Below are 27,339 nucleotides of genomic sequence, written 5' to 3' on the forward strand. Positions count from 1 at the left end.
GTAAAATAAAGATTTATGTGATTCCAGTGTGGCTGGTGAGGGCCTAACTAATTTTGTCTGAGGTTCATTGAAAAGCAAAAGGAAGGCTTGGTATGGCAGCACATGCATGTAATCCTAGATAAGTGGGATGCTGAGGCAGGGGGATCATAAGCTATAGTCCTGAATCAGCAACATATCAAGACGTTTGTCAAAATAAAAAATAATAATTTAAAATGGACGGTGGTTGTAGCTCAGTAGTAGAGCAATTCTCTAATATGCATGTTGCTCTATGTTCAACCCTTGGTGACACACACACACACACAAATATATATATTTAGAGAGAGGGAGAGAGAACACAGCAACAACAATGACAAAACAACAACAAAAGAAACCCAAACTAGTCCCAGTCTCTCTCAGAAAAAAAAGCCTGACAACAGTGTTCTGACTTATTTGAAATAGGATGCTACTCTGAAATAGTGGCTTCTGTCAGTCTCACATCTTCTTCCTTCCCCGCCCCCCCCACCCCGCTCCCCCCCCCACCCGCCGCCGTTAGGGCATGATCTCTATTGCCAGTCCTTATGTGGCCCTTGAGATGATCTGTAAGTCTCAAGAACCTGATCCTAAAAGTTCTTGGATACCTGCCTCTCCCCTTTTCCAATATAGCTTCATCAGGTGGCTAAATTTAAAAATTCTCCCAAGACTAATGAATACCGCCAATATGTTCTTCTCTGCCAATTACTCAATGCCAGTGTCTTCCTGGGCATGAAAGAGCCCTTGCAAGAGAAGGATCTAATAGGTACTCTGCAAAGCAGAGAACAGAGAGAGGAAAGGGTAGGATCAGGTAAGGAGGGGGTGCAGGCAGAGAATCAGACTGGAGGCCTGAGGTCATTCGACTGACGACAATCAGACAAGAAGACATGACAGGGAGAGGAATGTCATAGAGGAAATGGAGTAAAATCAGTCTTGGCAGTAAGTATGGGTAAGACAGGAAAGAATTCTTCTTCATTTCTACCCTGATGGACAATGGTTTAAAAGAAACACATTACTAGTGATGCACTTCTAACATTTATTAATAATTAGACCAAACATGCTTGGCAGTTTTGAGTGAGGCGTTAAGGGTACAGTATACTAACTTGGAAAGGGGTGAATTTTTTTCAGATCAAGATTAAAAAAAATGAAAGTATTGGAATATCTCGCACAGATGGTTTGGCTCTTTCTTTGACCTCTAAAAACCCTTTGAAAACACTTAAAATATTTTTCATCAGGATTCTACATGGGAATTTGTTTTGAAATATTATAAGGAACTATGTGAAGAACTGGCATTACCCTAAAAAGTAAAATATATATATTTCCATTGTCACCCAAGAGTACTTCCCTTTCTTTTACTTTTTATTGGAAGTGTCATTTCTTTTTCTTTGTTTATTGGTCTAGTTCGGTCCCAAGTACCTCCCCTTTCCTTTCCCTCCTACCAACCCTCCACCCCTCCACCCGACTCTACTGATCTGTCTACAATTTATAGCCTCCCAAATTAATTTCTTTTGGATGTACACAGTGGTGAGATTTACTGTTATAATCATATATGTTTATAGGAAAGTTATGTCAGAATAATTCCACTGTCTTTCCTTTTTCCATCCCTCCTCCCTTCCTTTTATTCCCCTTTGTCTACTCCAGTAAACTTCTATTCTTTTTTTATGCCCCCCATTGTGGATTTGTTTTCACATGTCAGAGAAAATATTAGACCTCTGGTATTTAAGAAGCCAGTGAATGATTTCTAGCCCACTTCTAAATAATACACAGATGCATTTTTTTTGGTATTTGCTCCATTTTTCAGTTATTTTAGCATGGAAAATTTTGAAATCATTTTTACTTTTTGAGGATTTAATTTGTGTTTATCAGTAGACAAATTCTCAAACATTAAATGGTATAATGATTTTTACAGTTAAAATGTTTACACATAACATCTTTTAACTTAATTATAAAACTTTGTCCAGTGGATACTATTACACAGTAAAGAGAGTAATTCAGGCTGAGATACTGGTTATAATTATCCCTATGTACAGAAAAGCAACCTGTGGCCCAGTGGAGTTAAGTACCTCAGAATGAAAATTTTGGGCTGGGGTTGTGGCTCAGTGGCAGAATGCTTGACTAGCATGTGTGAGGCACTGGGTTTGATTCTCAGCACTGTATATCAACAAATAAAAGATTCATTGACAATTAAAAAAATATTTTTTAAAATGGAAATTTTATGAGAAGTCACCACCAGCACCCAGTAGTCTTGTATATTTTTTAAGATAGAGGCTCTCATACACACTGATCATGTATCAAAGATGGAATTTATGAATGAGGGAGCCATAAGCATTTCAAAGCTAGTTGGAAGGATATGAGAAAATGATACACACAGATTCTATGTGGAAAAAATACTTTAAAAATAATGAAGCACATTGGGATACTGTGTTTACAAAACTGAATGACATTCTCTAAAGCAAGAAAACCATAACTCTTAAAGTTACATTTTATATTAAATATAAAATATATGCAACTTTTAAATCTTTTCTAACAACACAACTTCAGAGACTTTGGTTACAAATCAGTACCAGTAGTAAGTCAAAGTTATCTTCCTTTGTAGCAGAGATCAGCTATTTTTTTTTTGTATGGGGCCATATAAAAATATTTAAAAATTGTCTCTTTAAAATGTATCCAACAATATCATGGTATTATGAAAATAACTACATGAGTATAATTGTGTTCACTTTAATTTTATTACATATGAATGTCTATGTTTAAGTGATGCATAAATAAATTATGACAGCAAAAGAGTTTATGTTAAAATATTATCAGGTACTTCTGTAGTATCCTATCTGGTACATAGAGAAAGTAATCTGTTACTAACTAGGGGGTGTATAGCAGATTATTTTCATTTTTATAAAACTTATGCTTGGACACTTATCTAATTATTAACTGAGATCCTACCAATGGTGATGTATTACAAGTGATGTCTCTTTATAATATTCTATTTTACATAGTACTATTAAAAATGTATTGTATCTGTGTTTTAAAAAAGTTTAAAATTCTAGGCTGGGGTTGTAGCTCAGTGGTAGAGAGCTTGCCTAGCACGTGTGAAGCACTGGGTTTGATTCTTAGCACCACATGTAAACAAATAAAGATCCATTGACAACTAATAAAATATTAAAAAAAAATCTTTTAAAAAAGTTTAAAATTCATAAATGCATATGCAAAACTAGTCACTAAAATAATTGTCTCCAATGCTTTGCTATGATTATATTTAAAATTTAAATTTAAATTTAATCCAGATGCCAAGAAACTGCAGACATTTCTGTACACAAACTCAAGGAGTCAGAAAGGCTAATGAGACCTAAACTCTAAACCTGGACAGAACAAGTGTTTCCAGACACCTGGCATACAAAAAAGAAGCTTATTTAAAATAAAAGTCTAAAGAACAGCAATAGAAAGATTCATTTAATCTGGGTGTGGTGGTACAGGCATGTAATCCTAGTAACTATGGAGGCTGTAGCAAGAGAATCACCATTTTGACGCCAGCCTGGACAATGCAGTGAGACCTTTTCTAAAACAAAATAAAAGAAAAAAAAATTTAAAAAGGCCTAGGGATGTAATCAGTATTAGAACACCCGTGGGTTCAACTTCCAGTACTGAAAGGAAAAAAAGAACATGTATTTAAGGACATTATTTCAGTGTGACTCAAAAGTCTAGAGTCTTTCTATATAAGTATATTAGGGCAAAATTAAGGAATTATAGCAAAAGAACTCATCAAGCCCGTAAAGACATTTTATTTGCCCCAAGAACTAACACTAACTGTTATCTAATGCTAGAGTGGAAAGCCTAAAAATCTACCATCCATTTTTTTGTAGTCTGGGGGAAAAAAGCACACAATCTTCAAAACATGACACTTGAATTTCAACTTTATTATGACAATGATCTTAGAAAATTTTCAAGTTTAAGTTTTGACTATTATAATTAAAGGGTGACAACTGGTTTTTACAATCATATTTTAGTAGATAAGAAAATTTGAATTCTAAAAAATACTTTAGATGGGCTGGGGTTGTGGCTCAGCGGTACAGCGTTCACTTAGCATGTTCGAGGCCCTGGGTTCTATCCTCAGCACTACATAAAAATAAGTAAATAAAGGTATTGTGTCCAACTACAATTAATAAGTAAATAAATATTTTAAAAATATACTTTAGATAAAATTATGCTCTAAAAGATTTTCATTCATTTTTAAGAAAAAATGTTTCCATTGAAACTTTGTAGTTAGAAAATTCAGACTTCTAATTTGAAATTTTGAAAAGTTATAAAAAATAGGAAATATGTGTAACATTTATTTTTTCATTTTCATGTTTTATTAATGTGTTATAGATGTACATAGTATTGGGATTCCATTTTACTCCATGGGATTTGGAATTAAACCAGGAAATTCTACCAAAAAATTGGCAAAACCCTGTCTCAACATTTAATCAAAAATAAAAAGGGCTGGGATGTAGCTCGGTGATAGAGTGATGGAGTTCCTGTGGGTGTCATGGTTAGTACTGCAAAAAACAAACAAAAACCTTCTTTCTGACTCATGCACAAAATAAATAAATAAACAAATAAAACTGGAAAATACATTCTAAGATGTAGCATATCTTTGAAGACATAAAATAATGAGACTTCAGAGTCAGAAATTGAAAGAAAATTCAGAGCACTTTGGCATATTACCTTAAGTTTTCACTAAACACCAAAAAGTGAATTTGACACTGTGCTATGATAGGTCACCTATAGAAATAGAACATATTTGCCACACACTCCAACTCCCAGGCTTCTATTAAGGTCCTACAGCATCTTTCTGTTCCCACTGACTTGGCAGCTCCTGCAATGAAGTCTGTAGCAGACTCCTTAAGGATATCAGGAGGAAAGACAAAGACACACCATGCACCAATCACTGGAAATCCATAGGGGAAATCCAGGGCCTCAGAGTGTGCAGCCTGAAATGCAGGACCCAAGTACACACTGTTCAGCAGGTGGAAAATGGAGAAACTTAACTTAGCCAGGTGGTTGATCAAGGAGATAAGGAACAAAGAGCAACTACAATTGCAACACATGGTTTGAGAGACATATAAAGTGGAAAAAATAGGTACAAATAAGAAATAAAGGAAAAAGTAGAAAATGTAATTTTAGTGTGAGGTTCTGCATTCTTTTCTAGGTCTATCAATTCAAAAATCAGTGTCTTTTTCTGGTCTGTCTCTCTCAAATTTCTGGGAACTCTGTAAGCCTTAAATGTACTGTAAGTTCACCCACTTATGAAATTTACATTGTACATTGTTAGAACATTAATAACTGATTAAGGACAGGGCTACATAGTATTTTAAAACACCTGTAATTTACAGGATTATTTTTAATGCTATTTTCTGGATTGGATAATGGAGGCCACACCAGCCTAAGGATCCTGAGAATGACCAGTTTGATGTTTTTCTTACATAACTCTCCATACTCACCCCTCAACATGTTTTTTTTTTTTTAAAGAGGAGATGACCACAAAAAAAGGAAAGAAAGAAAGAAAGAAAATAAAAGAAAGAAAAAAGGAGTTTGGAACACCAATTATGCATCTCTTGCTTTTGAGATGGCCAAGATTCTCTTTTGAATATGTGTCCCTTGTTTTTATTAAATAAATCTCTGTGCCTCTACTGACACATGCTGGAATTTTTTTCTATGACATATGTACATTTTTTTCTATCATATATGTACACTTATACTGAGTAAGGTCCCCCTTTCTATGAGAACAATGTGAGATACTGTTACATTGAAAAGTTTATTTTTTCTGTATGAATGAAAAAAGAAGAGAAAAAAAACCAATAAAACTTCTTTGAGAGAAAAAATATTTTCAAAGGATCTCTTATACAAAAGATTTCAGCAGCTGCACAATTCAACATGGGCTAAAAAATAGTATTCCTTATCATGAAGATAATTCGTCCTGGAGATAAAATCAAGTTCATTTTTAAATCAGCAAGAAAACAGAAATTATGTAAAGAATTACCCCCTCAAAAAAAAAAGGTACAGATTATATTAAGGGATCCAGGGTCACCATCAAACCATTGGGCTTTTTTAAAATTAACAACAATAAAAATAATATTTAAAATGATATGTATGATATTGATATTGCAATTCAGTGAAAAAGAAATTCACAATAGGATAATTCTTTAATTTTCTAAGATAATATACAATGTTATATAGAGATTACATACAATATTGAGTTTTCATAAAAATGAAGAGTAACAAAAAGGACTAATATTACAGTGAAATTTGTTCCACAAATACTCTACAATGCAATATTAAAGAAATATGAAGGGAAAAAAATCAATAAAATGATCATATGCTGCTATAATGAGGGCCTAAGAAATTCAAGAGAATCAACAAACAAATAAAAATAACAGTTTGTTTAGGCAGCATAGCAGACACAGTGCTATTTCATTTTCTTAAAAGGTACAAAAAAGATTCCCTTTGTCAGCCCCTTAGTATGTAAGATAAGACCAACAGAATGTGGGAGAACATACTACTTCAAAGCTTGACTTATAAACAAATCTATCATGCATGAAACTCCATAGAAAATTTAGAGGTCGCCTGTTTTTACAGGACTTGAGATGAAACCTAGGGCTTTAAGCATGGGAAGAACAAGTTCTTCTGAGCTCCTCCTTCATCCCAAGGTCTCATCTTTAAATTGATTGTGTTATAAGATAGAACCAATAATCCTCAGTAAACAGAAGAGGACCACCTACAAAACTGAGCAAGAAATAAATTTGTTTTTCTTTTTAGCAACAGGGTCTGTCTAGCACTAACTACTCTGAGTGAGCCAGGCAGTCAGTCATGAGACATAGACTGCCAGCAGCATATTTTTTTCTTACTTATTGCATTCCAATTAGAAAAAGGGAGAAAGAGAAAGGGAAAGAATTTTGTTTTTTTTTTCTTGTCAGTTACATTTTACAAGAGAATGTATTTTGACATTATACATACATGGAATAGAACTTATTCTAATTAGAATCCCATTCTTGCATTTGTACATGATGTGGAGTTTCACTGATTACATATTCATATATGAACATAGAAAAATTAGGTCCTACTCATTCTATTGTGTTGTTCCTATTAGGAATTTTATTCTAAACAGAAAATGTTTTTTTAAAAGAACAATAGATGTATAATTTTGAGATCATATTTTAGAAAAATCTAAAAAAAAACACTTTTATGAATTCACAGACTAGAGGTGTAGTTCAATGTTGGAGTGTTTGCCTAGCATGCACAAGGCTCTGATTTCACAGCATAGAAAAAACAAAAATTCAAACAAAAACAGGTTACAGTTTTCTCCAAATCAACTTATACATTCAGTGAAATTTCCCATTTAAGTATTTCAAAATTCAAAATTGCAAAACTCTGGGAAAAAGTGAGCATGGGCACTATCAGATAATATTACTATAAATTGATTGTGATAAATAATAAGGTCATGAAAACAAATAGACAGAAAAAATTAAATAAAATAATATATCCCACAAATCCAAAGTTTTAGCAGATGTTTAAAGGGTTATTCTGTGTGAATACCAATGAATTAGTGAAAGAATGGTGGTGGAAAAATGTAAAGGAGAGTTGAGAGCTGGATGTGGTGGCCCATGTTTGTAATCCCAGATACTCCAATTAGAAAAAGGGGCATGAGAATCCCAAGTACTAGATTAGTCTAAAAAGTTAGCAAAACCTGGTCTCAAAGGGACTAGGGATGTGGCATGCCTCTGGGCTTAATCTGTAGTACCAACATTAATCTACTAAATAAATCTGGATGTATGGATTTACTTGAGCAAAGGAAAGCCAAGGTGAAAAATAATGTCTGAGGTAACCAATGATAATAGTGGAGGGAAAACCAGAAGTTCAGAGGATTAGATAAAGGGGAATGAAAAGAAGGGAGAGGGATAAGAATAGAAAAGACAGGAGAAAACCTCAGATAACTTTCCTATTTACATATATGAATACAACACAGTGCATCCCACCATTATATACATCCATAAGGCTGGGGCCCTAATTAGAACAAGATATATTCTATGCATGTAATATTATATTAAAATGGACTCTACTGTTATGTATAACTTAAAAAAAATGTGTGAGTGCTGAGGTAGGGGGCATTTGGGTTATATGTGATCACTACAGGGACAAATGGGGGAATTAACAGAAGGATTCTAAGCTGGTGCAGATGAAAGAAAAAACCCGAGCCAGGAATAAACCCCATGCAGGAGGAGCAAGGAGAAAGAGAAATATCCTGCTCACCTTCAAATTCACTCACTTTCAAGTACACCCACTACTGTGCCTGGGATTTTCTTAACATTCACATCTGATTAAGTCACCCCTGTACTGGGAATCTCCTGATGGACTTCCACCATGGTACAATCAAAGATCCATTCTACCTCACCTCATTACACCCTCAGCCTCTCCCCTAAAAAATCTTACTCAGTTTTCCCCTCTTACATATCTTTCCACCTTCATTACTCACACTAATTTCTCTATCTGCAATAGTGTCCCACCTTTCTAGACCAACCCTACCTGCTTTCTCATGTCCCTGTCAGACATCCTGGAAAACATAGGCAAAGGATCACTAGAGTCTAACTTAGAACTTAGTAATTGTCCATCCAAGGATCAAATCATGACTCTGCTACTCACTGGCACTATGACTTTGGGCAAGAATCTGCCCTCCATAAGAATCTAAATATCCTGAGCTCTACAATTTGAATGATTAATACCTTCCCAACAGGTTCACTGTGGTCAAACAACATTAGTGAAGATAGAAGTGCTGGGAAGAGCACCTGGTATCCAACTGACCTTGTTTCTCTGTCCTCTTTTACCTCAATAGGAATGCAGAGACTCAGATAAGACCTGGAAATCATGATACATCCATGAGGGATCCAAGTTTCATGAAATATTAGGACCAGGATTCAACACACAGAAACTAACTAAAAAGAGTAACTGGAGCTGCAGTTCCTTCATGGATAAAATGTAGATCAGAAGCACCCTGCCTAACCATTGTTAGACCTACCAATAAAGACCCCTGGTGCCCAGCACACAATGAACACCTATCAGTGCCAGCATTATTTCCTTGGCAGTGAGACATGGGTTCACTCTCTTTTCTTCCTAGAGTCCCCTGTATTGCTTGAGGAGGCTTGTACAGAGAAATATATTTTATTAAACTGCACTTGCATTCAGTGTAGTTTTTGGTTCTTAACATGTAGGATACATATACATATAATAGAAATGTCTGTCTAGTGAATGTTCTTTATCTGGTACTCAGTGAGAAGCACAGGGGCAACTGATTCAAAAAATTCTGAGAATCAGCTGCTTTCACAAAAGTTATGAAAAGGATCTGAGTGAAAAATGCTTGCTTGAACGTGGACAAGAGAAATTCACTCTCTATGGAATGAATCCCCATGTAAGGCCTTAGATACCACCTGCACTTGAGGCAGAGAAGATAATTCAAAAGGCAATGAGAAATTTCAGGGAAGACTGAAATTTTCAGTGAGGAGGGAATCCCAGAACATCATTTTCTCATTTAGGTGTCAGGTTGGCATCACAATTTATCCCATCCAGAACCTGTTCCTCAGGCACCTCAGTCAATGGCCACTTTCTGTCCATATGCTCAGGCCAAGAATTTTTCTCCACTCACACCTGCTTCATTAGCAAACCTACTCAGCCCAGCTACAGAATTCAACCACTTCTCACTATCTGTTCCCCTCTCAGCCCTGACCTTGTCTCCCCCCTTAACTTTAAGATGGTGTAATCTTCAGGCTGTTCTAACAAGAATCAGCCAGTGCTTAGTTCAATGCTAAATTAGTTTGGTGCCACAAAAAAAAAAAAAAAGGCAAAGTAGGGGCTGGGGTTGGGCTCAGTGGTAGAGTGCTCAACTGGCACATGTGAGGCACTGGGTTCAATCCTCAGCACCACACAAAAATAAATAAAGTAAATGTACTGTGCCCATCTACAACTAAAGAAAAAAAAAAAAGTAAACCAGGAAGGGTCAGGTGTAGCTCACTGGTAGAGCCCAGGTTTAGTGATTATGAGGCCCTGGGTTTAATATTCAGAGCACACAAACATAAAGTCAAAGCAGTCTGCATTTACTCAAAATTTGGCATTGGGTTCCATCTCCCCTAGATTAACATCTAAAGGCCTTATTATGGTCTATGTGGCTTTAAGTGCTCTGACCTGGAAACCAAATTCTCTTCAACTCTTGCCTCTGAGCCTTTGCATCAGATGTTTATTCTCTTTAAAATTCTCTTTCTGTAGATATTAACATAGCTCACTTCCTTTAGATAAATATGACTTCAGCCAGACATGGTGGCACATGCCTATTAACCACAGTAACTTGGTGATGCTCTCTAGTGAGCATCTTAGTGATGCTCTAGTGAGCAACCAATTGAGACCCTGTCCCCAAATAAAAAGTAAAAAGGTGGGGAATATAACTCAGTGGTGAAGCACCCCTTGGTTCAATCCCTGGTACTAAAACAAATAAATAAATAAACAAATAAATAAATCTCCTATTCTCTACTCTGAACTGAATTTGTTCTGCCACCCAAAATTTGTATGTTGAAGCCTTGTCCTTTAGAATGTAATTGTATTGGAGATAGGACCTTTATAAAATAATTAAAGTTAAATGAGGCCTTAGGGCAGGATACAATAGCTAATAGGATTAGTTGTTTTATGAGAATAGGAAGGGATAACATGAGCAAGGCTCTGGGTTCAATTCCATCCACCACACACATAAAAAGGAGAGATGGTGAGATGGCTCTAAGGAAAGATTATTTGAGGATTCAAACAGAATGACACCATGTTGGGACAGGTCCCAAATGGCTGTAAATAGGCTCCATCACTGAGACTTCTGGTGGGATCTGTTATGTTTTCAGTGTGGACTGGCAAATTGCTATATTGTAGTTAGTCAAGGCCAGAAACACTCTGATTCAGGTTATATACTCAAGGTCATAAACATTAACTTGTGAGCATGCACTTTCCCCTTATGTTACCTGTTGGCAGTGCACCTTCTTGTTTGACCTACACTTGTTTGACCTACACTTTTTCCCATAGGACCACTAGACAGGGCCTATGGAAAAGACTCAGGGCAAAATGGGCTAATGGGGGCAAAATAGGACTAAAATGAAACTGACTAGGGCTGAAGCTGAATCTGGGGGCTGACTAATTTCTATGGCCACCTCCGAATAAAGGATGAATAATTTTCCCACTGTGCCTCACATCTTCTTTCAATTGCTGAATCCTCAAGCCTTGCATACTGAGTCAGAGTCTCCACATGACAGGCTGCTTACAGGCCAGGAAGGAAATCCTCATGAGAACCCAAAAGGCCAGAACCTTGACCTTAAACTTTACAGGTTCCAGAAATGTTAGAAATAAATTAATGGTTTTCAAAGGACTCAGTCTATGGCATTTTGTCATGATATCCTGATAAGACTCATCTACCCTATCTATCCTTCCAAAAATTTCAGCTCCCATTTTATAACTTAATGCCTCTGAATACTTTCAGATTCCTTCCCAAAGTACAAAGCCCTGTACCTGCCTTTCCACAGGAGTGTGAACTTGTTGTGCACAGGGAATCTCCTTGCAGCATCTGACTACTAAGAATATTGACATGCAAAAAGTAGCTACTTACCTACATGAGTGAAAAGATGAATGTAGGGGCACATATCTGTAGTACCAGGTATTAAGGAGGCTGGAAGAGGAAGATCACTGAAGCTCAGGAGTCTAAAGCCAGCTTGGGAAATCATGGTAAAAACCTGTCTCAGATATGCATGTGTGCCAGGTGCAGTGGGACACACCTGCAATCCCAGGGGCACAGGAGGCTGAGGCAGGGGGATTGGGAGTTCAAAGCCAGCCTCAGCATCACAGTGAGGTACTAAACAACTCAGTGAGACTGTCTCTAACAAAAATACAAAAAAGGGTGAGAGATAGAGGTTTAATTTCATTTTGCTACATATGTATTTCTAAGTTTTCCAGCACCATGTGTTGAATAGGCTATCTTTTCTCCAGTGAATGTTTTTGGCACCTTTGTCTAGTATGTTTGTTTCTGTGTCCTGTATACTGTACCACTGGTCTACAAGTCTATTTGGTTGCCAATAACACACTGTTTTTGTTACAATAGCTTTGTAGTATAGTTTAAATTCCAGTATTGTGATGCCTCCTGCTTTACTTTTCTTGCTAAGGATTGCTTTAGCTATTCTGGGTCTCTTATTTTTCCAAATAAATTTTATGATTACTTTTTCTATTTCTATGAAAATCATTGGGATTTTAATAGGGATTGCATTAAATCTGTATAACGCTTTTGGTAGTATGGCCACTTTAAAAATATTAGTTCTGCCTATCCAGGAACATGGGAGATCTTTCCATCTTCTGAGGTTTTCTTCAATTTCTTTCATTAGTGTTCTGTATTTTCCATTGTAGAGGTCTTTCACCTCTTTTGCTAGATTGATTTCCAGGTATTTTAATTTTTTTTGAGGCTATTGTAAAGTTTTCCTAATTTTTCTTTCAGTGGATTCCTCTCTGATGTACATAAATGCATTTGATTTATGGGTGTTGATTTTATAACCTGCTACTTTGCTGAATTTATTTACCAGTTCTAGAAGTTTTCTTGTGGGATTTTTTTTGATCTTCCAGATGTAGAATCATGACATCAGCAAATAGTGATAGTTTGAGTTCTTCTTTACCTATTGTGTACCTTTAATTATCTTTCTTCTATTTGTTCTGGTTAGAGTTTCAAGGATGATGCTGAATAGAAGTGGTGAAAGAAGACATCCCCAAAATCAACTCAAAGTGGATCAAAGACTTAGGCACTAGAACAGAGACCCTGCACCTAATAGAAGAAAAAGTAGGCCCAAATCTTCACCATGTCAACCTAGGATCTGACTTTCTTAACAAGATTCTTAAAGCACAAGAAGTAAAATCAAGAACCAATAAATGGGATGGATTCAAATTTAAAAGCTTCTTCTCAGCAAAGGAAACAATCAATAATGTGAGGAGAGAGCCTACAGACTGGGAGAAAATCTTTACCACATGCACCTCTGACAAAACATTAATCTCTAGGATATATAAAGAACTCCAAAAAACTTAAAACTCAAAAAATAAATAACCCAATCAATATATGGGCTAAAGAACTGAACAGATACTTTACAGAAGAAGAAATACAATTGATCAACAAATATATGAAAAAGTGTTCAATATCTCTAGCAATTAGAGAAAGGCAAATGAAAACTACAACAAGATTTCATCTCACTCCTGTCAGAATGGCAATCATTAAGAATATAGCAACAATAAATGTTGGCAAGGATAGGGAGAAAAAGGTATACTCATACATTGCTTGTGGGACAGCAAACTGGCACAACTACTATGTAAAGCAGTATGGAAATCCCTCAGAAAACTGGGAATGGTACCACCACTTAACTCAGCTATCCCATTCCTCAGTTTATAGTCAAAGGATGTAAAATTAGCATACTACAGTAATGCAGCCATGTCAATGTTTATAGCAGCTCAATTCACAAATACCTAAACTATGGAACCAACCTAGGTATCCTTCAATAGATGAATGGATAAAAAAATTCAATGGAACATGATTCAGTTTTAAAGGAGAATGAAATTATGGAATTTGCTGATAAATGGGTGGAGCTGGAGACTATCATGCTAAGCAAAATGAGCCAATCTGAAAATACCATAGGTCAAATGTTTTCTCTAATACGTGGATGCTAATTCACAATAAGGCAGGGGGCACTAGAGAAGAATAGTGTTACCCTAGATTAGGTAGAGGGAAGAGAATGGAGGGAGTGGAGAGTAAATGTGGGAATAGGAAAGATAGTAGACATTATTACTTTATGTATATATGTGACTGCATGAGCAATGTGATTCTATAACATGTACACTCAGAAAAATGATAAATTGTATCCCATCTATGTATGATATATCAAGATACATAAATGCATTCTACTGTCATGTATAACTAATTAAAACCAATAAAAAATTTAAAAAATACAAAAGAGGACTGGGAATGTGGCTCAATGTTAAGCACCTCTAAGTTCAATTCCTGGTACTAAAAAATAAATAAAAAAATGCATGCTTGGAAGATCTAGAAAATGTACACAATGCAGACCTATGACAAAATAACAAGGTAGAAATAACAAAGCCAGTAGGAAAATGAGAAGTCATCACAGGACATGTGAAGGGCTCATTAAATACTCAAGGCAATAATGCACAGGTTAACCTGGAGAAGAAACAAAAGGATAAAAGAAATCCCAGACACTCAGTCCTTTAAATAGAAAGCCACTGGAAGAATGGCAGAATATGTGAATAAATTCAAGAAATTCTCAGGATTTGAGAACCAACAAGGTGGATGTGGGAGTATCATGGGAAAGGCCAGAAAAAGGAAGTCAGAAATAGAAAAAGTATTATGGGAAAGGCCATGAATAGAAAAAAAAATCAGAGCAAGGGTATAAGACATTTAAATTTAAAAGTCCTAAGAAGATTAAATAAAAATAAATTTACTAAAAACTTCCACTTACAAGTATAAAACTGTTGAGAGCCACAGCTGAAGGGGCCCCAGCAAACTTCCAGCTGCCAGCTGATAATTGGCTCACAGCGGCCCCAGCAAACTTCTAGCTGCCAGCTGATTGGCTCCTCTGTGGTGATGCTCATTGGGCTGTTTCCCCGCCCTTTCAGACCATGGAGCTGCTCATTGGGGGACTTTTTTGGCTCTACCCACGACCCAACCAATCTGCCTCAAGAGCAAGAGGAGTGGGGGGGGGGATTGAGAGGCTTGTGGGAAGCCGGTGGTGGCAGTTGGGCTCTGAGGGAATTCCTGAAGAGCTCCTGTGGTGTGGCATGTGTGTTCTAAAAATAAAGTTAGTTTCTGCTTGATAAGTGGCTCATGAATTGTGCCCAGCCAGACTGTGGCACAAAACACCATATAATCCAGTTATTATTGCTAGCTGTTAATTCCTTAACCAAAATGAAAAATTTCCTTTAGTTACTAATGTCACAAAATATGGGTCCCAGATGCAGCCCAGGTTTGTCTTAGAGGCACAGAATTGCGGCAATAACCAACTCAGTGTTTCCAATAACCAAAGAAATAGATCTTAGGCTCCTGGAGTGCAAAAGACTGGGTTTTCTTCAATAATCTATGATTGAACAGAACTTGGCTCCAAATTAATGGGAGAACGGGGAAGCATGTAGATGGATGGGTATGTTGGTCCATGGGTGGAAGGCTACTTGAGCTTGCCTCTGTGATGTAATTTTCAAAGCTAAGACTAAGAGGCTTTTTAACATAGATGAGATAGGCAATGTGGCAAGAAAACTGAAAATCCCCTCTGCAATAATCTAGTCAGATACATCCCTAATCACTTTATAAACATCTAAATAGAAGTTTAAACTACATCTAATGTGCATCAATCAGAAAACATAACCAGCATGCAACCATTTGAAAATAATTATCAACATGAAAATTTCCTGAAACCCATTTTCTTACAGAAATCATTTCCCTTTTCAAGCAAAGAAATCAAAATTAAAATGCCTTTGTATTAAAAGAAAAAAATTTAGTTTGGGCAGAGGAGATAGTCTAGAAACCAGACACCTTATTTCTATAATGTCAAGTAAAACAGGTAAATGGTTGGGCACAGCTGCTCCCTACATGTAACTAGCAGATGTGCCATGATTGGTCACATTGTGCTTATCCACAGATACCCCAAATCTATTAAAATTTGAATGAGGGCAGGAAATGTTGTTCAGTGGTACACCATTTGACTAACATGTGCAAGGGCCTGGATTCAATCCCTAGAACTCAAAAAAAATATTTTTTATGTGTGAAGTGTAGAAGAGTATTACTAGATTAACAAGTGACCCTGAGAGAGTCAAACACAGCCCAGTATAGATTTCAAAATTTTTGAACAGTAAGGAACAATCATAAGTTTCATGAGGGTCAAGCACCTTCTGGTGCCAGGAAGAAAAAGCCTTGTGCAAATGTAAGAAAGGCAGATGCAGACAACTGGAATAGATAAGGTGACAGCCCAACAGCACTCAAAGAGGTAAATATGAAAATAAAACAGCCCTGGCTGATAGGTAACAGAGATGGTTGATGGGCACTTGTGGTTAAGGGACTAATTCTATTAAGTGGGTCCACTGTTTTGACACCACCTTCTTTTAAAAAGCAATTTACCTTCTGTCCTGCCTGGCTTAGCCAATAGGATATGTTACTTCTCTCAGCAAACAACTTATTATCTGCAGGAGAAATGCAGGCCCAAATAAAAAGAATATAAAGTTATCTTGAAGAGGAGATTTTGACCCTTAAATAGATGATAATCTAGAACTCAGGGAAATAGGATAATTCTTCTTAACCATAGTAAATGTAAGAACAAGTTCCAATTAGGACTGGTTTGCATGGGGCCAAAGTTACCCTAAAGTTACCTTGGACATTTATTATACTCAATGATAACTTAAAAGCCTGATGTCATCTTGCTTTCAAGAAAAAGTCAATAGGTGAAACTGAATGGATCTTTGCAAATTTCTTTGGGACTCCCAATAAAATGAGCATACAGGAGGGGTACATCATCTTTCTCCCTTCTGAGGACCTACTGTCTCCCTTGAGAGTGTCCTCTTTCCTATTTGCTATCCATTTCCATAAACTTTGCTATTATTTTAGTAAGTGCCATGTCTTGTCTGGAGTCCTCTCAAGCAAGAACACAAGAATTGGAGGTGGCAACCTCAACATCTGCCTCCACTAACTCTCCCAAAGACAGTCTCCTTTTCAAAACACCCACCCCTGATTCTTACCTTTCACTTTAGAGAGGAGGAAACTAATTGAGGGAATTTACATGGCCAATTAATGATAGGTCAATCCAGACTGTTTCAGGACTCCTGTCCAATGTCTTGTCACATGCCAGGGCTTCTCTGGCAAGAGGTAAAACAATTGTTAGCAGATATCATTACCCATCTGCCAACACTGCAAAAATGAATCTAATGATTATCATATTTATATGCCATTTAATGTGCAGTTGCCATAGCCCTTAAAATCCCTCACTTGAAACTTTCTTCTACTTGCTATTGCTCTCATTTACCCTTTGCTAAAATCTTTCCCTCCTATAAGCAAAGTTCTTATTCAATTCAACATCTGGGGTCAAAAAGTAGGAACTCCTGCCTCCTTAAAATTGTCACACTCTAAATGTCATATTTTCTCTCCTGAAATGTGGTAACAAGTGGGATCCACAACCCCCAGGGTGTAGGCCAAAAAGAAAGCTTAAGGCTGGAGAAACCACTTGTAAAATTATGTGGCAGTCTTTGCAGGAGGGTAGAAAACAACAATGGAAAGAACATCCTCTCAATTCTGCCACCTCTCTGGATGACCATGAATCCCCTAAATTCTGATGCCCCCTACTGGAGTTAGGGAAATGGGAACAATACTAAGTATGTGCAGACATAGCGTGTCTGAGAGAATAGCAATAGCACACCTGGCCCCACAGGGACACCACCTACTTTACACAGCATGGGCAGAGTCTTGGTGCATGCTCCTGTGGTGGGGAAGGGAAGCATTCAGGTGCCCTTTATGGGCATATGTAGCTCACATTCCCTGTCCTTAAGGTTCCTGGTGAATGTGGGCCAGGAATCTGGGCTTGAGCAAGTATGTAGGAGGTACTGGTAAGAGTGTGCAGGGGTTGTACCACTGGGAAGCTCAGGAAGAGCTTGCAGTTGTGGTGGCCCATAGGCTACATTTGGGGGAATGGAAGCCTAATTCTCAACTGGCCACAACTCATTGCATCTTCATTCTGCCACCAAGCCTCCATGCTCCACCAGCAGCTGCTGCTCCACCTCAAATCCCCTGGATACCTATGTACCTGCAAGATAGTGACAGGAAAGTTTTGAAGGAAATGGGGATTCAAGGAGTTACTAGCCTGTGTAGGCATTTGCTCTACCTCTATCCATCTTGACCCTTCACATGTTCCTTCCCCATTGGAGGAGCTTCTACATTGTCCTAGGGAGTACTTTCTAATCATCTCCAGCTGCGTGCTTGCACAAGATATCCATTTCCTCTTTCTTTTATTCTTTTCCACTTTGGAGAAATTGCTCCAGCTTCTCAAATTTTTCCAACATACATTTTCCTGGGGACTCATCCAGAATTCAGGGTGTTTATACTGGAGTCTTCCCTGAAGGTTGCCCTCTTTTCACTTTGCTGGACTCTGAGCTCTGCCACTGTTACTAAACAGTTTGTGGTGCTTTAAAATGATTTCACCACTTTTCCAATTAAGCTGTCCCATTTCTAAACTTCCTAAGATGTCCTCAATACATTATGCAGGCATGGTAATATAGAACATAGCTCTCAAACTTCAGTTCCCTGGAGGCTTCTAATATAGTGAATTTGGAGTATATCCTGGGATTTTATATTTCTAAAATGTGCCCAGATGGAGTACTATTGCCAGTGAGTGGATTGTGCATATGTAAACACTTGATGCTCAGTCTTTAGCACACAGAAGATGTGCCTTGAGGGCTTCATTAAGACACACTGAGTGGGCCCCTCCTACATAGGTTCTGAGGCTGGAATTCAGAGTGAATCTCCAGAAGTTGCCTTTCCAGCAAGCTACCCAGTGATACTGATGCTGGTTTATTGGTTTGTGGACCACATTTGTTGGCCATTGGTTAAACCAGGAGCACATGACTAAATTGATACCAGAAAAATGAGCAAGCCTAGAAAAACCGATGTGAAATCACAGAACTCTGCTATGACCCTACCTCTATTCCAGGCCTAATCAAATGTCCCTCTCTATATATCAACACCTCAGACAAGGATTTGCTTTATCTCCCTCTGCAAATGTCCATATTCTTCCTTAAATTTATCTGCATTTCAAAATAGATCTCTCCAAATCTCTGAAAAGACAAATGATGTTATTCTTTTCTGTCATGCACACCCAAAATCCCACTTTTTCTGAGCTGATGTTCCTCTGTCTCTAAAATTTTCTCCCATTACATAACCTCACATACCAAGAGTAAGATTTCAGCATTGAAATTGTTTTTTTAATATTTTGGGTTCTGGTACCACATAAATCAATGGGGAGAAGGTATGATTTTTTTTCAAATAGGCAAAAAACAAAACCCAAAAACAAATGAAAAAACAATTTTGGTGGCACATGTCTGAAGGTAAGGCATTTGAGAGGCTGATCTAGGACACTCTCCTGTTTCAAGCCAGTCTTGGCATATCAGCAATACCCTGCCTCAAAACTAAACATATGAATAAATAAGAGAATAGTATGGTTTTTGGCTGTTATTCCAGGAATCAGGGGATACATTGTATTTCCTGGCTCTTGTATTCTTGAAGAGATTTTCAGAGAAGACACAAAGTTTAGTTAAAGTACAGCAAAGTTTATTAGTACAGAAAAAACAATCAAAATGAGGAATAGAAAATGATACATCTCTGAGAGAGGGACCACATACCTGCTTTGTTCTCCAGTTTGGGGGGAGCATTTGGGATTAAACTGAGGGGCTTTCATATGCTAGGCAAGTGCTCTTCCACTGAACTACACCCTCAGTCCTAGAGTATAGTATTTTGATAAAACACTGCTTATTGTGTGCACCAATTCTAAAGCTTCCTTATTATCAAATTGATTGCATGTGTGCATCTAGTACAAAGACAGTGGTCTAAGTTTGCTGACTCTGATCTAGTTTCTAATTTCTTACACTTTTTGTTGATGATTGAGGGTAATACAGGGCAGAATTAATTTTTAATTGGAGTGACAGCTGATTAAATAATAGAATACAAAAGCAAAGATTTTACAGGTTCCTTCATGTAAATGAGAAAGCACTTGAGGCAGAGAGAAGGTTCATGTATCCACCATCTCTTGGTATCATGACTCAATACTCCCCACCTCAGTCCACTGAGATATGGCATGTCTGATTCCTCAAGGGCACAGGGGCACTCAAGTATGCCTAAATTGACTTTTATTGGTGTTTACTTCACAATTATTTCAAATAGCCAAAGCAAAAATAAAAACAAAAACTGAAAAGAACACAAATACTTATATTGTCAAATGACAGAATGAATCATAAAGTTTTGATGGAATACATTACAGTCCCCTCCCAACACAAAACCATGCTTTCTTTCTTTTTAAAACTATACAATTTATATACAAAATATTCACCATTTTAAATATACAGTTCAGAACCAGGCAAGGTGGTACATTCCTGTAGTCATAGCTACTCAGGAGCTAAGAATGGAGAATTACAAGTTCAAGGTCAGCCTGAGCAATTTATCAAGACACCATTTCAAAAATAAAAGTGAACACAAATGAGTGACAGTGCTTGGAAAGCATGAACAAGACCCTGTGATCATTTCACAGTATCATGATATTAATTTAAAATTTTGACCTTTAAGCATATTGTGTGCATTTGTGTGTCTAGGATCCTGGGAATTTAACCATGGGACAGTCTGCCACTGAATTTCATCCTTATTCTTTTTTTTTTTTTTTTTTTTTTCAGTTTTAAGGTAGTGTCCCTGTTCGACACCCAGGCTAGCCTTGAACTTGAGATGCTCCTGTTACAGACTCCTGAGTTGAGATTAAAGGTATTTGCTGTTATGCCTCGAACTGCCCTTTTAGTCATTTTCTGTTTTAACCACAATGAATATAATAAATGGCAGTAAGCATATTTACGTCATTGCATAACCACCATCCAGAAGTTTTTAATCACCCCAAATGGAAACCTAGCAAGATATAAACACTAACTCCTAATCTCTCTCTTCCTCCAGTTTCTTATAACCACCACTCTGTTTTTTTCTATGCATAAAATTGCCTATTCCATATACCTCATTTAATTTAAGAGGATAACTTTTGGCTTTTGCCTGTCTTCTATCGTTTAGAAAAATGTCCTCAGGAATCAACCATGTTAGCCCGAATGTTAGCCCCAAATCCCAGGATAAGGAGGCAAAAAACAGTGACAACAGCCGAAAGTGCTGCTTTGCTTATGTGCTAAAAGTGCAGAAGCAGGTCTACCTTTACCTCATCATTTCTCAATATAGTTGGAGTGTATCAGAAAGACTTCATGACAGTAGGTCCTGGATACTCTCCTCCTGAAGTGCACAAGGCAAAAAGTAATTCTGACATATCTATTTATTTCATTATGGAGTGGGCTCTGATTATTCCAGGTTCCCAAATGTAGGTGATGCCTTGCTGCCTCCTTATTGCTAGGTGAAGAGGAAAATATTCTTGCCTTGTAGGAAGAATGAGTAGTTCCAGTGATTCCATAGTGTCCCTAGTGAATGAGACCTACCACTCATGTCATGCTAGTCTTGGGGATCTCATTGTATTGTCAGAGAACCCAGATTCTATCCTGGCAGTCATGAGCTTACCTGACTGTTCTGGTTACCAAACTCAGCAGGTCTACTTCTTGCTGTGAATTAAATTGGAGTAGTTGCCACTAGGCTGAGGGTGTAGCTCAGTAATGGATAACTGGCCTAGCATGTTGATATCCTGAATATCAATCATCTAACAAAACTAAAATAACATAAACCCCCAAATCCCCAAACACAAACAAAAAACCAGAAAAGTAGTTTGCACATAAAGTAAAGTTTATCTGCACTAAATAAGGGCACAATTGAAAATCTCTTTCAAAAAAATGAGTCCATAATTTGGGGCCAGCATGTAAAATTTATTATGGTGTGATGTGAATTTTCAGGAAGGAAATGTCATTACACTTAGATAGTAGAACACATTAGTTAAGCATCAGTTAAAAAGAAAAGCGTTTTATCATACATTAAATTATATGAAAATATGGATTAATTTTCTCCATGGGTGAAGATAATAACATTGCCCTTGTTAAGAGAATGGTGACTCCAGTTGTTCCTCTTTGTCCTCAGTAATGGAAACCTGTCCTCTCAGATCAAGGTGGTCTTTAGGGGAGGTGGTTACCTTGTATTATCAGACTAATAAGGTTCACTCTAGTAAGTCTCAAAACTACCAGATTGCTTTGGTTGCATATAAGCAATTTAAAAAAGAATGATTTCATATTTATAGAACACGCACTGTAGGTTCCTATTCTCTGGGGTCTTGATGGTGCCCCCGGATGGGAGATTTTAGGGCTCTTCAGAGTTACAGGGTACTTCAGAGAACATTCACTCTATAAGGTTTGTAAATGATGTTTTTCAAGATACAGGTTTGGGGGTTTTACTTTCATATTCCCATATCCTGCCTATAATCTCTTAATTTCTCTACAATAACAGAAAAAAATGTATAAAGATCTAACTAATGCAAATAATGTCGCTCAAAGACTAAACTTTGATTAAAATGTTTAAAATAATTAATGGAGATGTTACAGCATGAATCATGCAACAGTGTGTATTACTGTTATAAAGAATTTTTAATAACATGGAATAGTGTACTATCTGTGATATAATGACATGATTAAATACATGACAGTGTTAACCTATTAACAACCATTGACTATATTTATTCACAAACTGCAAACAAAATGTGAATAATTGTAAAAATGCACTGTAAGATGGATGTGGTGTCCCATGCCTATAATCCCAGTGATTTGGAAGGAAGGAATTTTAAGTTCAAAGTCAGCCTCAGTAACTTAGCAAGCTCCTAAGCAACTTATGGAGATAATAAAATAATAAAATAAAATAAAATAAAATGCCTGGGTATGTGGCTCAGTACTTAAGTTCCCTTGAGTTCAATTTATAGTACAAAAAATAAAAATTAAAGAATTCAAATTTAGGATCAAATCTCAAACAAACAAACAAACAGACCCCCCCCCCCAGAATTATTATATAATCAACTATGTGAGAATTGTGGGTTTTTTCTGGTTTTCAAAGTGGGAACACTAAGTAATATTTCATTTATAAGAAATTTATATCCTTATATATGACCTATATGCACTATGCTGTATTTTGAGAATTTCATTATTTCTATCACATCAGCTAATGAGATGTTTAATAAATTTTCAGCAAACTTAAAGCCAATTGCCCATTTTGATTATTAAAATGATTTCTTTCTTACCAATCCTCATATGCATCAAGATACAAGATAAAGATGAAAAATTTATTATGCTTTTTAAAAATATTTCTTGTTTATTTATTGTAAATACTTTGATGCTATCTAAGGCATATATTTTACAAAAATGCTGTGCCACCTTCACTACAGGTATTAGGTTTTAGATGCTTAAGAAAGTTGAAAATTTGAATAAAGGCTTGGAAACATTATTTTAATTTACAAAATATGGATTTTTCCAGTCTTTAGTAATGTTTGAGATTAGCTATGAGATTTGCAATAATTTTTCACTTATACTCTCTTTCACAAGTATGTATTCTCAGTTGCTTAGTAAATTGTGATTGTTGGGAGATGGTCACATTTTTTTACATTTGAATAATTTCTCTCTGCTATGATTCTTATGGTGTGGAATACAGGTTGAACCATTCCTAAAAGAATTGGTACAATACACTCATTAGTAGAGTTTCTCTTCAATATCAAGAACCTCTAATATTTGATTAAAAGCTGTGCATGTTGTTCTCATATGTAGGGCTTCCCTCCAGCATAAATACTGTGGTGATCAAATAAAAGCTTTGTTGCATTCTTTACATTTGCAGGGTTTCTCTCCATTATGATACTCTGGTGGAAATAATGTGTGATCTTTGATAAAAAGGCTCTGCCATAGTCTTCACATTGTAGGGCTTTTATCCAATATGAATTCTGGTAGCAAATAAGGTGTGCTCTTCATCAAAAAGCTTTGCCATATTCTTCATATTTTTATGGCTTGTCTACAGCATGAATTATCTGATGGCAAATAAGGTGTGATCTTCAATAAAAGGCTTTTCCACATTCTCCACGTCTAGGCCTTTTCTCCAGCAAGATTCTCCGGCGATTAAAAAAGTGTGATCTGTGATAAAACTGTTTCTTACATTTTCACATTTGTAGGGCTTCTGCTTAGTATGGATACTCTGGTGTAGAGTATGTGATATTCTTTCATTTAAAGCTTTTCAACTCTTCAATTTGCAGGACTTTCCTCCTTTATGTACTCTTTGGTGGCTAGTAACATGTGATCTTCGATAAAAAGCTTTGCCACATTCCTCACATTTGTATGGCTTCTCTCCAGTATGAATTCTCTGGTGGTAAACAAGGTGTGATCTTTGATAAAAAGCTTTGCCACATTCCTCACATTTGTAGGGTTTCTTTCCAGTATGAATTCTCTGGTGACTACAAAGGTTTGATCTTTGATAAAAAGCTTTGCCACATTCTTCACATTTATAAGGCTTCTCTCCAGTATGAATTTTCTGGTGGCTAACAAGGTGTGATCTTTGAATGAAAGCTTTGTCACATTCTTCACATTTGTATGGTTTATTTCCAGTATGAATACTCTGATGTTGAGTAAGTGGTTTTCTTTCATTAAAAGCTTTGTCACATTCTCCACACTTGTAAGGCTTCTCTCCAGTATGAATTCTCTGGTGGCAAATAAGGTATGATTTTCGATAAAAAGCTTTGCAACATTGTTCACATTTGTAGGGCTTTTCTCCTGTATGAATTATCTGGTGGCTAATAAGGTGTGATCGTCGATAAAGAGCTTTGCTACATTGTTCACATTTGTAGGGCTTCTCTCCAGTACGAATCCTCTGGTGGCTAACAAGGTGTGATCTTTGAAAAAAAGCTTTGTCACATTCTTTGCATTTGTAGGGCTTATCTCCAGGATGCATAGTCTGGTGTTGAGTGAGTGATGTTCTCTCATTAAAAGTTCTGCACCCTTCTTCACATTTGTAGGGCTTCTCTCCAGTATGAATTACCTAGTGACCAACAGGTGTGATCTTTGATAAAAAGCTTTGTCACACTGTTCACATTTGTAGGGCTTCTTTCCAGTATGAATTCTCTGGTGACAAACAAGGTGTGATCTTCGATGAAAAGCTTTTCCACATTCTTCACATTTGTAGGGCTTCTCTCCAGTATGGATTCTCTGGTGGCAAATAAGTTGTGATCTTTGAATAAAAGCTTTGCCACATTCTTCACATTTGTAGGACTTCTCTCCTGTATGAATACTCTGATGTTGAGTAAGTGATTTTGTTTCACTAAAAGCTTCATCACACTTTTCACATTTGTAGGGTTTCTCTCCAGTATGAATTCTCTGATGGCATATAAAGTGTGATTTTTGAATAAAAGCTTTGCCACATTCTTCACATTTGTAGGGCTTCTCTCCAGTGTGAATTCTCTGGTGGTTAACAAGGTGTGATCTTTGATAAAAAGCTTTGTCACATTCTTCACATTTGTAGGGCTTCTCTCCAGTATGAATTCTCTGGTGGCTGACAAGGTGTGATCTTTGAAAAAAAGCTCTGTCACATTCTGAACATTTATACGGCTTCTCTCCAGTATTCAGAGTCTGGTGTTGAGTAAGTGATGTTTTTTCATTAAACGTTCTGCACCATTCTTCACATTTGTAGGACTTCTTTCCAGTATGAATTTTCTGATGGTAAGATGTGATCTTCGATAAAAAGCTTTGTCACATTCTTCACATTTGTAAGGCTTCTCTCCAGTATGAATTCTCTGATGGCTAATAAGGTGTGACCTTCGATAAAAAGCTCTGCCACATTCTTCACATCTGTAGGGTTTTTCTCCAGTATGGATTCTCTGGTGATCAACAAGGTGTGATTTTTGATAAAAATCTTTCTCACATTCTTTACATTTGTAGTGCATCTGTCCAGTATGAATTGTCTGGTGACGAGTAAGATTTTGGATTTTATTAAAGGTATTGTTGCATTCTTTACATTTGTAGGACTTATTTTCACTATCACTCTTTTGATATTGAGAAGGGTTTGAAGAATTCTTTAAGGATTTGTCACATCCTTTACAACAGTAGTCTTGCTCTCCAGGATGAATTCTCTGGTGTTTAGTATCAAGTGAGCTTTGATACACAAGTTTGTCACATTCTTTACATTTGTAGAGTTTGTCACTGTTATTCCATCTCAGATGTTCAGAAAGGGTTGAGAAATGGCTAACGGCTTTGACACATTCTTTATATTTGCAGGCCTTCTCTTGAGTATGAATTGTCTGATGCTTAACAGGGAGTGACATTTGATTAACAGTATTGTGAAACTCTTGAAATTTGCAGGGCTTATCGCTACAATAATATTGGTGTTGTTTAGAAAGGTATGAACAATCAAGTGCTGTCATACATTGTTTGAACATATTGGGATCTCTTTCAATATGAATTTTCTTGTATTGGGTAAGGTTTGCAATTTCATTAAGAGCTCTTTCACATAAGTTACACTTGCAGGACTTGTCGTGCCTATAAATATTTGTCTGAATAATAAGTTTTGAGCATTGAAATAAGACTTTCCAACATTTTTCATCTTTGTAAAGGTTCTTTGAAAACTGGGTGTATTTATTTTTTCTCAGATTGCAATCAATGCTATACTTTTTATGAGTGTCTCTATACTCATATTTTTCATGAACAATATGAACACAGTGATAACTATTTAGGGCAGAGAGCTGGCTAAAAGCATCATCTGTTTCATTATTGATGAAGCATAATTTCCACAAACCTGTATCTGGATTTTTATTAAGCAATAATGGGTAACTGTGGACCTTTTCACAGTTGTTAAAATAGCACATTGGGGCACGAGGAGAAATGATTCGTTCATTGCAGAATATTGGGCATTTTGTAAAACTTTTAAAAACTTGTCCTTCAGTTTTAAATTTCTTGTCTCTGAAAATGTTTGACTGGACATTTAACTCAACACTACCTTTGATAATTGTCAAATTAAAAATTGAAGCATAAACTAGATGTCTTTTCAAATCTTCCATATTTTCATTATGAAAAATTATATGCTTCAAAAATTGCTGTGGATTCATTCTTAAAGATATATATAGCTCCTGAAAAATAACTGGCATAAGTTGAATTATTTCCTGAGATATTAAACGTTCTTGATGTCTGTTGACAGTGAAATTTTCATTATGAATATTTATGGCTAGTAGGTTTTTTCCCTTATAATGTAATTTCTTACTTTCATTCTCACATACAGTTTCCCATATTTTCCTTAGTTGTATATTGTCAAGGTCATGATTTTCATTCTTTTCCTTTACCACATGTTGAAATATATGTTTTATGCCCTCCTCTGGTGAAAATTCTTGAGTATGATGAGAAGTCATGGCTGAAACATATAAAAATAACAATTATTTTTTTTTTAAAGAGAGAGAGAGAGAGAGAGAGAGAGAGAGAGAGAGAGAGAGAACATTTTTTAATATTTATTTTTTAGTTTTCGGTGGACACAACATCTTTATTTGTATGTGATGCTGAGGATCAAACCCAGCGCCGTGTGATGCC

General features: G+C 36.5%; 1 protein-coding gene across 1 annotated transcript; it reads right to left on the minus strand.

The window, feature by feature from the left end:
- Nucleotides 1-23,032: 23,032 nt before the first annotated feature.
- LOC124076942 (zinc finger protein 260-like) lies at nt 23,033-26,087 on the minus strand. Its single transcript, XM_058571700.1, is given in 3 exon segments — nt 23,033-24,816; nt 24,819-25,487; nt 25,490-26,087. Coding segments are annotated over 3 exon segments (2,073 nt in total). The 3' UTR covers nt 23,033-24,010.
- Nucleotides 26,088-27,339: the final 1,252 nt, after the last annotated feature.

This window comes from Marmota monax, unplaced genomic scaffold, assembly GCF_021218885.2.
Source record: "Marmota monax isolate L192 unplaced genomic scaffold, Marmota_monax_Labrador192_F-V1.1 WCK01_AAM20220418_F8-fsc00266, whole genome shotgun sequence".
In the NCBI taxonomy this organism is placed as follows: Eukaryota; Metazoa; Chordata; class Mammalia; order Rodentia; family Sciuridae; genus Marmota; species Marmota monax.